We start from the raw sequence: 15,117 nt of genomic DNA, 5'->3' as shown, positions 1-15,117 counted from the left end.
TTAATAATAAATTTCCACTGTAGGAGCACAAGAGACACTTAAAAGCTGGACATACTACTTAACCTCAACACTCCATGAAAAAAAAATAGTAATATTTATTGAAATTTACCAACTCCTTACCCAGATCTGAGCAAATGCGGTCTCGTATCAACTGGACAAGTAACGTGGTTAACATACTCATTGGTAATCAGAAACACAGAGACTTAAGGGCAAAGAACTGACTGTAGCAATCAGATTTCTACACAGAATCATTTTCTCCAGCTTGCTAACAAATCTTGGACAAGAATCATGGTGATCTGACCTAACTGGGTCCATCAGTTCATTATGGGTACATACTACCCACCCCAAGCTTCAGAACTTTTACTCTCTCACAATTCTATAGGCAAGCAATTTAGACTGAGCCTACTGGACAGTGCAATGTTGGTCAGGCCCAAGGTAACCAATGAGGTTGCAGTCATCTTGCACTCTGACTGAGATATAGGATGGTCAAGATGGCCAGACTCACACTCTCAGCAGTTTTGTGTATGCCTCCAAGCTGGATCAGGCTGCTCTGATGGTGGAAGAATTCCACATAGTAAAAGAGAACACATTTTGGTGTTCAAAGTGTTTCCAAATCTCCTTGTTTAACACATCCAAAACACCACTGTCCAAAGCAAGCCAGACAGTTGAGCCCAAACCATTGAGGAGTAGATACAGAGAACAGATACTGGGAGACCAGGCATTCAAAGTCATTGCTGTAATGATGTACCACATCAGCTATTAGCTATTTTAGCCAATTAATAAGAGTTGACACTTTAAAGAGCATTCTTTCAGTTAGCAATTTTTATTTCTACTTGGAATAAATTAAAAAACACTAAGAAACAGAGTTTCTTAACACAGCAAAATATGAAGCTATGTTACACTCATTCAGCTTTACCACCAACCAGGTATGAGCTTGAGCTAAGTTACTTAACATCTCTGTGAATTAGTTTCACCTTGATAAAAGGGTGTCTCACCACTATCCTGTTTATTTTTCACAGTTGTTTTTCCAGTTGAGTTTAACTTAAAATTTTAAACATTTATTAAAGACCAACAATGTTCCAAGTATGATACTAGACAGACTGAAAGGGCAGGCTCCCATGATGTATAAAAATGCATATATTTTTTTTATAATTTATTTAACTTTATTTTATATGCATTGGTATGACGGTATCAGATCCTCTGGAACTGGAGTTACAGACAGTTATGAGCTGCCATGTTGGTGCTGGGAATTGAACCCAGGTCCTCTGGAAGATCAGTCAGTGCTCTTAACCTCTGAGCCATCTCTCCAGCCCAACATGTAATTTTTTTAAAGCCCTGGAAATAATCCAAACATGCATCATAGCAGAAAGCCTGAAGTGTGATTATTTATATTGACTGTCACACAGCAGTTAAAATGAATAACTATATGTAATAACTATGTAATGATGAGACACTTGTGTACTATATGGGTCCTTTAGCCAAACAGGTAAGTAGAGGCTGACATTCAATCACACTGTTTGGCAGGCCATAAACTCTGATGTAGGGTGACATCTGTCTAAAAACGAGTGACTTTTTCTTTAAAAAAAAAAAAAGTCCCTTTGAAGCAGGGTGTGGTGGGACATGCTGCAATTCCAGTACTAGGTGGCAGAAGCTGGAAGATCCCAAGTTTGAGGCCAGCCTAGACTTTGCAGTGCCACCTTATTTCAAAGACAAATCAGACGCTGTTGGCTTACCTACCAATTTTTTCAATACTGAGAAGGCAACTCTTTCTAATTCTCACAAAGGACTGGATAAGTTAATGCCTCTTTTAACACTATGGATGACAAATGAACAGAACAGAATGTGACAAAGCAATTCACAGAATATGCTCATAATTCCACTTCTAAAATGTTTCAAATCAAGAAAAAATGAAACTACCATTTAGAGATTAAAAATATACAGTCAACTATAAAGCAAAGCAGAATGTAAATGGGAAGCAAAATTCAGGATACCTGCTGGGCGGTGGTAGCACACACCTTTAGTCCCAGAACTCAGGAGGCAGAGGCAGGCAGATCTCTGTGAGTTCGAGACCAGCCTGGTCTACAAGAGCTAGTTCCAGGACAGACTCCAAAGCCACAGAGAAACCCTGTCTCAAAAAAACAAAAAACAAAACAAAACAAAACAAAAACCAAAATTCAGGATACTGGCTATGTAGTCAAAGAGAAAAGGATGGGGGAGTACACAAGAACATTAGTGACAGGCCCTCCACGCATGTGAATCTGATTAGACACTCCAAATACAACACTGAAATGTCACACTGCACCCATAATTATGAACAAGTACTCTATTAATCAAAAATAATTAGTATCTACTTAAACTTCTTGCCTTTCCAGCCTTATGAACATGGTTTCGGGAATAGGTGAGGACACATATATGTGCAGTCTTTCACCAAAGAAACTGGATTTTAAAAAAGACTCCATAGTCTCAAAAAAAAAAACAAACCTGAAACAAGAGAACAAATACCTAGAAACAACAGAATGAGAATTGAAAAGGACATGTACAGTTTGGACGCTTTTTAAAAAGCAAAGAGGTGAGATCATGTTTAAGTGCTCTTCAAAATAGCCCTGACACCGTACAGTGACAGCTGCACAAGGGTGAAGTATGTTAGGCACTATTGCTTTCCTTCTAATAAAGATGAGGTATACAGAAGTCATCTCTGCTGGTTTAATACACATCAAACCCAACCTAGGAAAAACCTTCAGTCTGCTACTTCACGGCCTGTGAAAACTCCCCGGAAGCGCTGGATGGGGAAACCATGCCCATCTTAAACCACTTCAATCATCTGAGTTGAAAATTTATCTTTTATTAAAATGGTAATGGAAATTGTGGCATAGTCCCGTTTGTATTTGTACACTACTATATTTATATCCATATATAAATCTATCTAATTGCATTTTTATTAAAAAAAAAAAACATCAGGGGGTGGCAGTACGGCTCAATGGGTAAAGGGCTTGCTGTGGAAGCATAAGGACTGGCGTTCTTAACTTCAGCACCCATATAAACGTCAGACATAGAAACAGACATCTGTAACTCAAGCAATGAGAAAGCAGACACAGGTGGCTGCTTGCAACTTGCTGGCCCACTAGGTCAGTTGAAATGGAAAGCTCCAGGTTTAGTGAAAGATCCTATCTCAAAAAGTAGAGGGACCAGCTAGAGTGCTAGTGACTAAATACACCTACCTGCCATTGAGCCTGATGACCTGAGTTTTCACACAGTGAAAAGAGAGAACAAACTCCCAAAGTTATCTTCTGACCTTCAAATGCATGCTGAGACAAACACACACACACACACACACACACACACACACACACACACACACACACACATACACAAACAAATAAAAATAATAAAGAGCAATAAAGGAAAATACCCAAAGTCACTCTTCAGCCTCTGAGACAGATATAAAGAAGGGGATACAATGGAAGAAAAAAAGTAAGGTTTTATTCAAATGATCCAAAATATTCCATATTCCAAAACTGATGAATACAAAGATTTCACAAAACTGGGTCAATTCCAGGTTCCTGGGTTGTACTTACCCCACATTCCTCCTTCCTAATTTTATCTGGGTAAAACATCATGATTTTTAAAGCTGCCTATTTGGCACACAGGTAATTCTTCATTTAACTGAGAGACCACAATCTTTCTGTTGTTGCTTCTGAGGCAGGGCCTCTCTCACTATGTAGCCCATTCTGACTAGGCCTCACAGTAGCCCTCCTGCTGCAGTTTCCCCACTGATAGGATTACAGGTGTGCTCAGTTTAGAGTCACTTTCAACATACCATTTTTGTACATAAAATAATGAGATAATCCATCATATTAAATATCTAAAAATAACTGCAAGGACCATATAAATATAAATAAGCTGCTATTATATACCAATTAATCTCATAATGATCAAGTGTCAAACCAATTAATTATCACAAACTATCCCTATGCAAAGCTTTTCATCAATAACAGTACGACGGGCGTTGGTGGCGCACGCCTTTAATCCCAGCACTCGGGAGGCAGAGGCAGGTGGATCTCTGTGAGTTCGAGGCCAGCCTGGTCTCCAGAGTGAGTACCAGAATAGGCTCCAAAGCTACACAGAGAAACCCTGTCGGTACAAATTTGGATACATTCACTGTTATATTAGGACTTAAACATTGCTTCATAAAAAGAAAAGAATAATTTCAAATGTTTCTGACTATTTCAGGCTGAGGGGACAGCTCAATCAGCAAAGTGGTTACTGCATAAGCATGGATCCCAGGTCCATGTAAAAGCAGGCACCTGTGCAGCCCCAGCACTAAAGAGGCAGAGAGACAAGCAGATTCAGCTTGTTGACCAGCATAGCCAACAAGTCAATTAACTCCAGGTTCAGTGAGAGACTAGCTCAAAAAAAAAAAAAAAAAAAAAAAAAAAAAAAAAAAAGGCTAGACGGGCTGGCAAGATAGTTTAGTGGGTAAAGTGGCATGCTGCCAAACCTGACCACCTGAGTTCAATTCCCAGGATCTACTTGGTGGAAGAGGACAGACTCCCTCCCACAAGTTGTCCTCTGCTTCTATACATGTGGTATGGCATACATAAAAGTGCCACACACACACACTTACACACACACACATCTCTCTCTCTCTCTCTCTCTCTCTCTCTCTCTCTCTCTCTCTCTCTCTCTCTCTCTCTCTCTCTCTCTGTGTAAAAAAATATGAAGTGGAGTCTTGCAGGGTGCCTCAGTGGATAAAGCTCTCGCCACCAAGCCTAGTGATCTGAGTTTAATTCCCAGAGACCACACGGTGGAAGGAAAGAACAGGTCTTGTAACTTCGATATGCATATTCTCTCTAAATAGGTAAATAAATGCAGAAATACCAAAAGCTTTTTTAACTAAGGTGGAGAGCAACAGAAGAAAACATAAACATCAACCTCTGGCCTCCGCCCGCACATGCACAGGAACACACACACACACACAGGAACACACACACACACACACACACACACAGGAACACACACACACACACACACACACACAGGAACACACATACACACACACACACACACACACACACAGGACACACACAGGAACACACACACAGGAACACACACACACACACACACAGGAACACACAGGAACACACACACACAGGAACACACACACACACACAGGAACACACACAGGAACACACACACAGGAACACACACACAGGAACACATGCACACAGGAACACACACACACACACACACACACAGGAACACACACACAGGAACACACACAGGAACACACATGCACACAGGAACACACAGGAACACACAGGAACACACACACACACAGGAACACACACACACATACACACACACACACACACACACAGGAACACACACACACACAGGACACACACACAGGAACACACACACACACACACACACACACACACACACAGGAACACACACACAGGAACACACACACAGGAACACACACACACAGGAACACACACACACACACAGGAACACACACAGGAACACACACAGGAACACACATGCACACAGGAACACACACACACACACATACACCACATATACTGACACACTTTTAAAAAATATTAGGCCCTACAAATGGTTCAGTGAGTAAAGCATTTGTTACACAGCCTGACAACATGATTTGATCCCTGGAATTCACCAGAAGATGGAAGGGGAGAACCAACTCCACAAAGTCATCTCCTGACCTCCCCACATGTACATCATAAACACTAGTAATAAATTTTAATTTTTTGAAGTGTCTAAATACTACTGCAAATCTTTATACTTAAATCTTGTGTAACTAATTCATTGTAACAAGAAGACCTAATGATTATTTATTCCTTCACCTACACTCAAAAATGACTTGAAGATGAACATGATAGTTAATGTCTGTAATTCGAGCTTGCAAGGTAGAGACAGGGAAATCAAGGCCAACCTGGGCTAATACAAAAGATCCAATCACAAATAAAGAAAATAAAAAAATGATAATGAATTTGAAATATAACATTTTTATAGAAAAACCATTAGTTTATAAAAAAATAAAAGCTGACTTAAATAATATTTTACTTTTCATTTTTAAAAATCCAAAGTCATGTTTAATATAATTGGAATAAAATAGCTATTGTTGCCTACTGCTACAAATGTATACTTATCTTTATACATTTATAAGCACAAACACACACAAAAAGCACTTCTTATTATATAGCAATTTTGGAAATGACAGAAATTCATACCCACAATCCTACCATACCCACGATCCTTCCAAACCAGCAATCCTGCTATCCCCACACATATGCCATCCCCATACACTCACCATTCCCACACTCCTAGTCCTGTTATTATTTGATACAAAATTAAATCTTAAGAATTTCATTAGTGGGTCTTTTGCTTCTACAAAGATTTTCATGTAACTTTTAAACATGTTACCCACAATGAATTTCAATTACCGATTTTCTAATATTAAGCTATCTCTACATACAGGCAACAAAGAACCTGTAATGCTTGATTTCTCTTATTTATGCTTGGATTCGAGACAGGGTTTCTCTGTGGCTTTGGAGGCTGTCCTGGAACTAGCTCTTGAGTGCTGGGACTAAAGGCATGCGCCACTACTGCCCGGCTAAGGTTGAACTTCTATAGTCCTGACTGAAATTCACCTATCACTCTCCCTGCTGATTCTGTTTGCTTTAAGTAAGAGAGTTACAAGGTCTTTCTTGTAGAATGAGCCGGGAAGTATTTCCTTATTATCTACTGTCTGGAAACATTTACGTGAAATCTTGATGATCTTTGCCTTATATTTTAGTAACAGTCACTTGTAAATCCACCTGGGCCTCATGTTTACCTTGAAGGATCAGATGGGTTTGTTTTGTTCTTTTTTTTCCCCCTTCTTTTTAAATCATTCAATTTCTTGAACAGTAGAGTCAGTCAAGCTGGACAATCGCATATTCCTGGTTGGCCTCAAATCCCCTATGTAGTGAAGGATGACTTTCAACTCCTGATTCTCTTGCCTCCACCAACCAAGTGCTGGGATTACAGGCACGCACCAGCACATGTAGTTACATGGTGTGGGGATCAAACCCAGGGCTTTGTGCATGCCAGTGCAACACTCAACCAACTGAATGGCAGCCCCCACCCCAAACTAATTATTTCCTGAACCAATTCCTCAGCTTCCAGGAAGTGATCTACCTTTACCACACAATAACTCAACCCCCAAAATGTGTGATTCTTACAGGAATTTATAGGAAACTTACCAGTGCTGTATCAAGAGAGCACTAAATATCATGCCGGTTTTGTTTTGTTCTTATTTTAATGGGAGTTTAAGAATCTTTACAGATCTAAATACAACTGTATATACCTTGGATAGCACAAAACCAAGAATGTTTGCTGCTTCTGACAAGCAGAAATAGGTGCACATGTATTTTAGATAGCACTTACCACCAGAAACAGGAGCATCCATGAAAACAGCTCCCATTTTCTCAACTTCTTTTGCCAATTGTTTTGAAACTGAAGGATCAATAGTACTGGAATCTATTAATAATGAGCCTTTCTTCACTTTTCTAAATATAAATAAAAATATTCAAGTTTACAACTCTGCATAAGAACTTCATGCAACTAATTATACAATCAGAATCAGCTAAAAATAGCTAGACCAACAAGGAGGCCTCTGGCTTGGTATTGAAAAAAACATCATATTTACTCATGTTCCAGATCAATTTCAGTTCAAAGTAAACCCAGACTCATCTGAAAAGCAGTAACAAAATAAAAATCTAATAAAGTAATTGGTAAATTCTGGTATTGGTGAAATACACAGCCATGCTAACAAGTGAAGCTAATATCTAAGCGATTTTTAAAACCTATCAACTTTAAAGGGGCATTTGACAGGATGATTTTTTTTTTTTTTTTTTTTTTTGTAGAACCAATGGGTCTTAAAAAGCTTACATCTTTAGTAAGCTATACTGCAAACTTTCCATATCCATGTCATCTTCACTAATAATAAATACAAGCAACTGAAATATAGTTATTTGCTTCACAAAAGCATATTCTCTTAATAATTTAAATTATTTAAAAATAGTATTTTTATTAATTGAGAATTTCAAATAATGTATTATGATCATATTCATCCCCTCCTCCAACTCCTCCCAGATCCACTCTATCAACTTATTCCTTGTCCTAATGGAAACCTTTTAAAAACACAAAATATTAAACAGGTAGAAATGGAAATAAAGGATTGAATCTAGAACTTTCAAAGATTTTTTTTGCTTTTTGTGGCAAATTAAAATGCATACATTGGTTAAGATGAAAACAGGATCATAGATATTTTACCTAAACTTTTATCATTCTTAAGTAAAAGATTTCTGTTTATGCTATGAGTTCAGGACATATACCTGAAATAGTTCCCTTGTATCTATAAGGCAGTGCTTATTCTAGTGGCTAAGAAACTCTGACCTACATTATAATTTAGATACCTGGTCTTAGTGGCCCAGGCCTAAAATCTTAACTACTCAAGGGAAGTAGGAGTTCAATATCTGCCTGGGATACAATGTGAGTTCAAGACTAACCTAAGCAATTCAGTGAGATCCTGTCTCAAAAGTAAATAAAACAAAAATATACAGATTAAGGATAATAGCTAATAATTATATGCAAATTTCCCAAAGTTCTTATTTATTTTTAGTGTACGTGTATGATGTGTGTGTAGCTGTGCATATGGAGACCAGAGGACAACTTCTGTGGAGTCAGTTTACTCAGCAAGGGCTCTATCCAAAGCCATCTCACTAGCTATAAGTTTCCTCAATTTCTCCCTGTAGGTCTCTCTTCTCACCCAGGGATACACAGTCAAGATTGGAAAATCAGAACTCAGTATGTAGAAATATTAAAAAAGAAAATTTGGAAAATCACTGTTTTAAAGAAAAGATACTACAGCCAGGCATGGTGATGTGAGCCTTTGATCCCAGAACTTGGGAGGCAGAGGTAGGCAGATCTCAGAGTTCAAGGCCAGCCTGGTCTACAGAGATTTCCAGGCCTACCTGGTCTACACAAAGAAAGCCTGTCTTGAAAACAAAAACAAAAAACAAAACAAAACAAAACAAGAAGCATTGTAGACAGGCCCACCAGAGTATTTGGGTGTACTCCACACAAGAGATATGCTAAGTGCTAGTAGAAATCACTTCAGTCCCAAGCCTTTACTTTATATAACAAAAAAAAAAAAAAAAATGAATAAAACCTACCAGTCTTCTATGGTATTATCACTTTTAACAATTTTAAAAATAAGTGGGAAATCATCTCAAAATTACTTATGCACTACTATAGATAAAGAATCCTTACTGACTGGGGGAGGGGGGAATGGCACATCGCTGAGAAGGCAATTATAGTTTAATATGAAAACCAAACTCTTCCTAAGCACTCCCTAGAAAAAACACGTCTGGTAGCTGGCACCTCTTCTAAAGTAAAGGATATTAATCACTGTTGTGTCACTACACATGTTTTAGGAACTTTTCATTGAGAGGTAAAGCAGGGCCATAACTGAAGCAGGCTAGGTAATGAGTCAGCCAGGACACCTCGGGACCACACACACTGTGGGCCTGCTGGATCCATCCAAAATGAGTGCCACTCAACCATCCCTGAAATCTAAACATTTATCTTATCAGTTTTCTGTCTAATATCCAAATGTCTTTCCCTACCAAGTCTGTTAGTGTTCCAAAGCAATTCAATTTCCCCAAACCTTAAATTTCACACATTACAGTTTTCTGAAAGTAAACCTTGCTTTCTTTTAGCAAGCATTATCAGAAATCAGTATGTAGGTGACTTAAGTGTCTACATGGCCTACAATTTTGTACTCCCTCTCTGTTTAATTCAATAACAAAGTTAGAAATAGAAACCAGAAAGCCTAGAAAATGGAATCCAAGCACTGTCATTCTCACATAACCACAAGGGTTTGGCAGTAAGTGGCAACTGACCAACAGGGTTACAGCACCAGGGAAGACATACTGGTAGGAAACACTGACCTAAATTATACTTTACTCAAAGAGCTACTGCTAATACCGAATTCCAGCTTCCCAAAGTTCTCATTACAGATGGACTAACCCAGAGGACATACAATAACTTTTTATTATATAATAAAATCTTAAATTACAGTGTTCTTTCCAATGTTTGGTTTTATTTTTCACAGAACCCCTTTTCTGGATCTCTGTACACTATAAGAAAATTATGTCTTTAAGAGTAGTACAATTTAAAACACAAGCTTTTAAAAAATCTATTAATTTAACGTGTTACCAGTGAAAGTAAGTTTAATGCAAGAATTAAAGGAAAGAAAGAAGGGGGAGGGTCTTTATTCCCAAAAGTCACATACTTGACTCTAATGCAGAAATTAACGGTTTACTGTTCATTTCATGAACTAAGAAAATACACAGGAAGGTTTAACCAACAGAGCTGCAATGCCCTAGTGGTTCTAAAAAATGTGAAACCAGAAACTACAGCAAGAAATAAGAGCATTTGAAAAATACATACTGTAGAATCCCATTTGCTCCAGAATAAACTTCTACTGAATTCATACTGGTGGGCAGCATTGTGATAATCCTGTCAGCCTTTTCAGCTACGTCTGCTGGGGAAGACGCTACCTTTAAAGAAATAGCAAAGGAGAATTTTTTAATTCAAATGTAAACAGTTTCCAGACCTCAAACAGGACCGGCAACTATTTACTGGAAAACAGTTCAAGATCATACACAAGCAACAAAGCTCAGTGAAAGGAAATAACAAATGGAAGCTGTTAGAGCCTTCATCCGCGTGTCTGGAGAATATGGGTCTCACAGGAAGCCCCCTTTCGTGCCCACCTCCACATCACTGAAGTAAATACAAAGCAAAACAATGGCATGGCTTCTTCCAATTCAAGATCCTAGATCACTCCAATATATAAATAAGCCTGGAAGTCTATGTGAGAAAACTTTAGGCATCCCCTTAGAATTGAGAGTTCTCTTCCACTGAAAGAAATTTAGTTCCATCTAGATAACTCCTTCAAAAGTTCCCTACTGGGTACCAAGAATTAACTCACAGATCTTAGGGTGCTATGTATCTCCAAACTTTTCATGCCTATGAACTGGCAGTGCCAACTCCTCCAATTGCCAAGTGCATGGGGTGGTCCATCGACCCCCTGCATCCCTAGCATCTGCTTCTCGGGATGCTTGGTTTGCCAGAGCACTGCTAACCCCTCAATTCCATCAAGTAGTGTCAAAGCTTATAGATCTGGAAAAAACACACACCGATAGTGATAGCAGGAATGTCACCACTCTACTGGACACAACTGCTCTATATCTAATGACTACAGACATTCGACGTGTTATAACAACGTCTGATTTGTACAACAAAGGCATGTTTCTTAGACATACACATTCAAATGATCTTACCACTGATCTGAGAACCTTAAAACTCTGAAATAATAACTGACAAGATTTGACCACAACTCAAAAGCTGAGAGGAAGAAACCAACGTCATTCCCAATCTGACACCAGCCACAAAAGCCTTTAGCAGCCAACTAATTAGCAATTACATTTGCTAATTCAGTGGAAAAAAAAAAAAAAAAAACATCATGGATGGAACAAAGGAACACTTATTTAGGGAAGCCAGAGATGCAGCTCAGCCATGTAGTCAAGTTTGATTTTGTGCAAATCATTTAACCTCACTGGCTTTCAGTTTCCCAACCTAAAATGAAGAACAGTACATTGATTCTTGTAATCCTAGGACTCAGGAAGACTTGTGTTAACAAGAGAATTGCAAATCTGAAATCAGCCTGGAATGCAGAGGGAGACTTCTAACAAATGGAGGCTGAGGTTCTGTTTTATAAAGAAATGACTCATTTGTCTTCATTCTTAACCTGAACAAATCCTTTGTACTCTTCTGTCTCTGCCTCCACAGAGAACCCTAAGTGCCCTCTTACCATACAAAACAACAACAAAACATCTAATTTAGCTTCTACCTCCAACGTAGAATGTGTTACTATCTAGTAACCTTCAATTCCAGTAAGGCTGGTCGCCGTACAATGACACTGAAGTCATCTTCTTCCTTCTATCTATTTATAAGGCAATAGAAAAGAGAAAACCTGGTCACTGAGTCTATGTCCTGGAACTCTCTAAATCCTCTGAGACCTTGTCCTCACAACTTTCATTTCAGATACCATCACTCTGTTGGAATGTAGGCAAAGATCATATGCAATATTATTCTCTAGTTCTCTATTAGAAATGAACTGTTCAGAGTTACCTGTCTTTTTCTCCTCAAAAACTGTCTTGGCATTTTATTTATAGTTGCATTATAATTTGAATAGAATGCCACAGAGACATCATGTCACTTTCAGGTCAATACCAACTACTAAACATATAACAGATACTCAAGTTTATCTGCTGGCCAAAAGCAGCAAACACCTAGCAAATGGAGACTGAGGCTCTGCCTTTTAAAGAAATGATTCCTGTGCCCTCATTCTTAACCAGAAATTTATTGTCATAGAGCTGGAAGGCAGAAGTCTGAGTCTGAAAGCAAGGTGCCAGCAGGGCCAGTTTCCCTTCAAAGGCTCTAGGAGATGCTCTTGCTTCTCCCAGCTTCAGGCAGCTGCTGGCATTTCTTGGCTGGAGCAGCACAACTGTAATGTCTGCCTCCATCTTCAAAGCACTCTCCTGTTTGTGTCTTCTTCCTTGCTATGATGGTCTGTCCTGGTTCTCAGCTGCCACTAGCTACAACCCTGGTTCTCACTTTTAAATGGCTTTACTAAAACACAGACCATACAACTGTCCCATTTAAAGTGGATAATTGGTTGGCTTTTACATATTCCCACACAAGAGAAACCAAACCAAGTTTTTGGTCTCTTCAAAAAGAAACTATATCCATGAGCTATCACCCCTGTATGTCCAAAGGTGTCTATCTCCTCCTCAGCACTACACAACTAATACTCTTTCTTATCTCTATAGATTTCCTTTTTTAAAGATTTTTCAGATAATTAGAGATACATAGCGCATGGTCTTTTGTAACTGACTCTTTAATTTAGTGTGTTTTCTTAGTTCATCTGTTACATAGCAAATATCAGCACTTCCTTCCCCTTAATTCCTAAATAGCTCATTACAGATGTGACACTTTGTTTACCCATTCATTCACTGCCCAACTTAGATGCAGATTTTCTTTAACTGCTAGATCAGGAACTGGGAGATATATGGCTCAGTGAATAAAGTATGCCATGCAACCATAAGACCCTGAGTTTTTATCTCCAGTACCCAAGTAAAAGGCAGGTATTGCAGCATGCACCTGAACCCCAGCACTGGGAGACAGAGAAACCATCACTTTCAGAGGCTAGCACCTAACTTTTCCGTGTATCAGTTTTGACCCCTCTCCTGGTCTCTGAGGGCACTATACTCTTTCATTCACAGTCATACTTAAAAATAAAACAAAAACAAACAAAGCAAAGACTAAGATGAGAGTGGTTGAGCTGCTTTTTGTTGTGCCACAAACCAGTAATCCAAACTCTTAGGAGGCTGAGGCAGGAAGACTGAGATTTAGAGGTCAGCCTGGGCTATATAATGAGCCTCCAAAACAAGTAACTAAAATACACAAAATACTATCAAAAGACCTGAGACACAGTAGTTTCTCTCACTAAATATTAGGCTCCTTTTTCTCTCTTTTAAAATATAAATGTCTCTTTCATTCTAGTCTTTCCTCAGGCCTACTTAAAATTCACAAAAAACATGAATGTTATTGGGGAACAGAGGTCAGAGGGTTAACTTCTGAGATTACAATAATTTAAGCAGAACACCAGAAAGTCTGGAAGTCTGGGGAAAACTGAAAAAATATACAATGCGGTGACAAGCATTTCAGTTGTTCCAAAAGCAAGCTGTAAGTTCTACAGGAATGGAAGGAGGAATAACTATGGGCATTTAAAAGCCCCTGAGTTTCTGCTCTGCAGCCCATACTCTAATCCACTGAAGGATCTCCAGTCAACCTCTACCATGCTTTCTGGCTAAACTCTGTATTTAACTTAAGACATTCCCTCAGTTTAGCCATCCAAGCAGCCCTGGCATATACATGTCGCCATGTAGTGTCAAATGTCAAATATCAGGATTATCCCCAAAGTTAGTATCTATCTCCTTAAATCAACTAGCTACTAATTGATTAACCCCAGACAGAAAATCAACTTGGAATACTTACTGTATCTAAAGATAATAAAAGGACGCCTTCTTCACGTTCTCTACTAAAGTAAGTTACCACCAGCCCAGGTTACCTGGGTCACAGTCCCATGTCAGTCTCCATAGACCACATGGGCACGAGCAGCATTAACGCAATAGTAAAAAGTGCCAAGATGACATCGCATTCTCATGCACTACAGCCAGTACCAGAGAGCACAGCCAAGAGAGACACAGGGTGCTCAGCTCTGCAAAGGGCTTCTAAGCCACTAAGCCTATTTCTATCTCAGGATTTCCTTTCAATAATAATTTGGACATTGATTATTCTGCTTTATTTTGTTCTTTCCATTTTCTGTTTCTTAGGAAGCTTTTGGTATTCTTCCAGTTCCAGGGTCACATCTTACCCATAGTGTTCTACAAGTTGCACAAAATTCTCTATTGTAGAAAAAGCAAATCTACTAAATTCAGAGACTAAAACATGGTCTCTTTACACTTGAGTTACCAATACTAATAAAGTCTGACAAATTTAAACAGAACAAGACTTGCCCATCAGATGCTACCATCAAACATGATAAATTCTAATACTACAATTCTTGAAATGTGAATGGCAGCCTAAAAGCAACACATTACAGTTTTGTCATAACTCAGCTCCATATTACAGCCCACAATGTTTTTAGGTTGTCTCCTGGTTTATGGCCAATAACTAGTTATGGACTCACAAAGTGCTGTCATGCAACATTTATAAAGTACATTCACATATATTTTCTCATCTGGGCTTCATAATCTAATGACACAAGTAGTTAGTCATCATTCAAGACATAACGTAAGTGTTTGATCTGGGACCTGGGCTCAGCTTTAAGTCCCAAAGCAGATTCCTGTCCTAAGACAGTCATCCCTGACTTTCTCTCACAAGGAGGCTGTCTCCACCAAATAACTGCATCATCAG

At 38.8% G+C, this 15,117-nt stretch overlaps 1 protein-coding gene across 1 annotated transcript in view; it reads right to left on the bottom strand.

Annotated features, from left to right (window-relative positions):
* Window positions 1–15,117, bottom strand: part of Hibadh (3-hydroxyisobutyrate dehydrogenase) — a 101,422-nt gene that overhangs the window by 74,503 nt on the left and 11,802 nt on the right. The window contains exons 3-4 of the mRNA XM_027429646.2: window positions 10,525–10,634; window positions 7,456–7,577 (exon numbers count right to left, since the gene is read on the bottom strand). Of these exons, the coding sequence (XP_027285447.1) occupies window positions 7,456–7,577; window positions 10,525–10,634 (232 nt within the window). The remainder of the gene's footprint in view (window positions 1–7,455; window positions 7,578–10,524; window positions 10,635–15,117) is intronic.

Source organism: Cricetulus griseus, chromosome 8, assembly GCF_003668045.3.
Source record: "Cricetulus griseus strain 17A/GY chromosome 8, alternate assembly CriGri-PICRH-1.0, whole genome shotgun sequence".
NCBI lineage: Eukaryota > Metazoa > Chordata > Mammalia > Rodentia > Cricetidae > Cricetulus > Cricetulus griseus.
The sequence above is the reverse complement of the archived record's forward strand: the minus strand, read 5'-3'. Positions and strand labels throughout refer to the sequence as shown.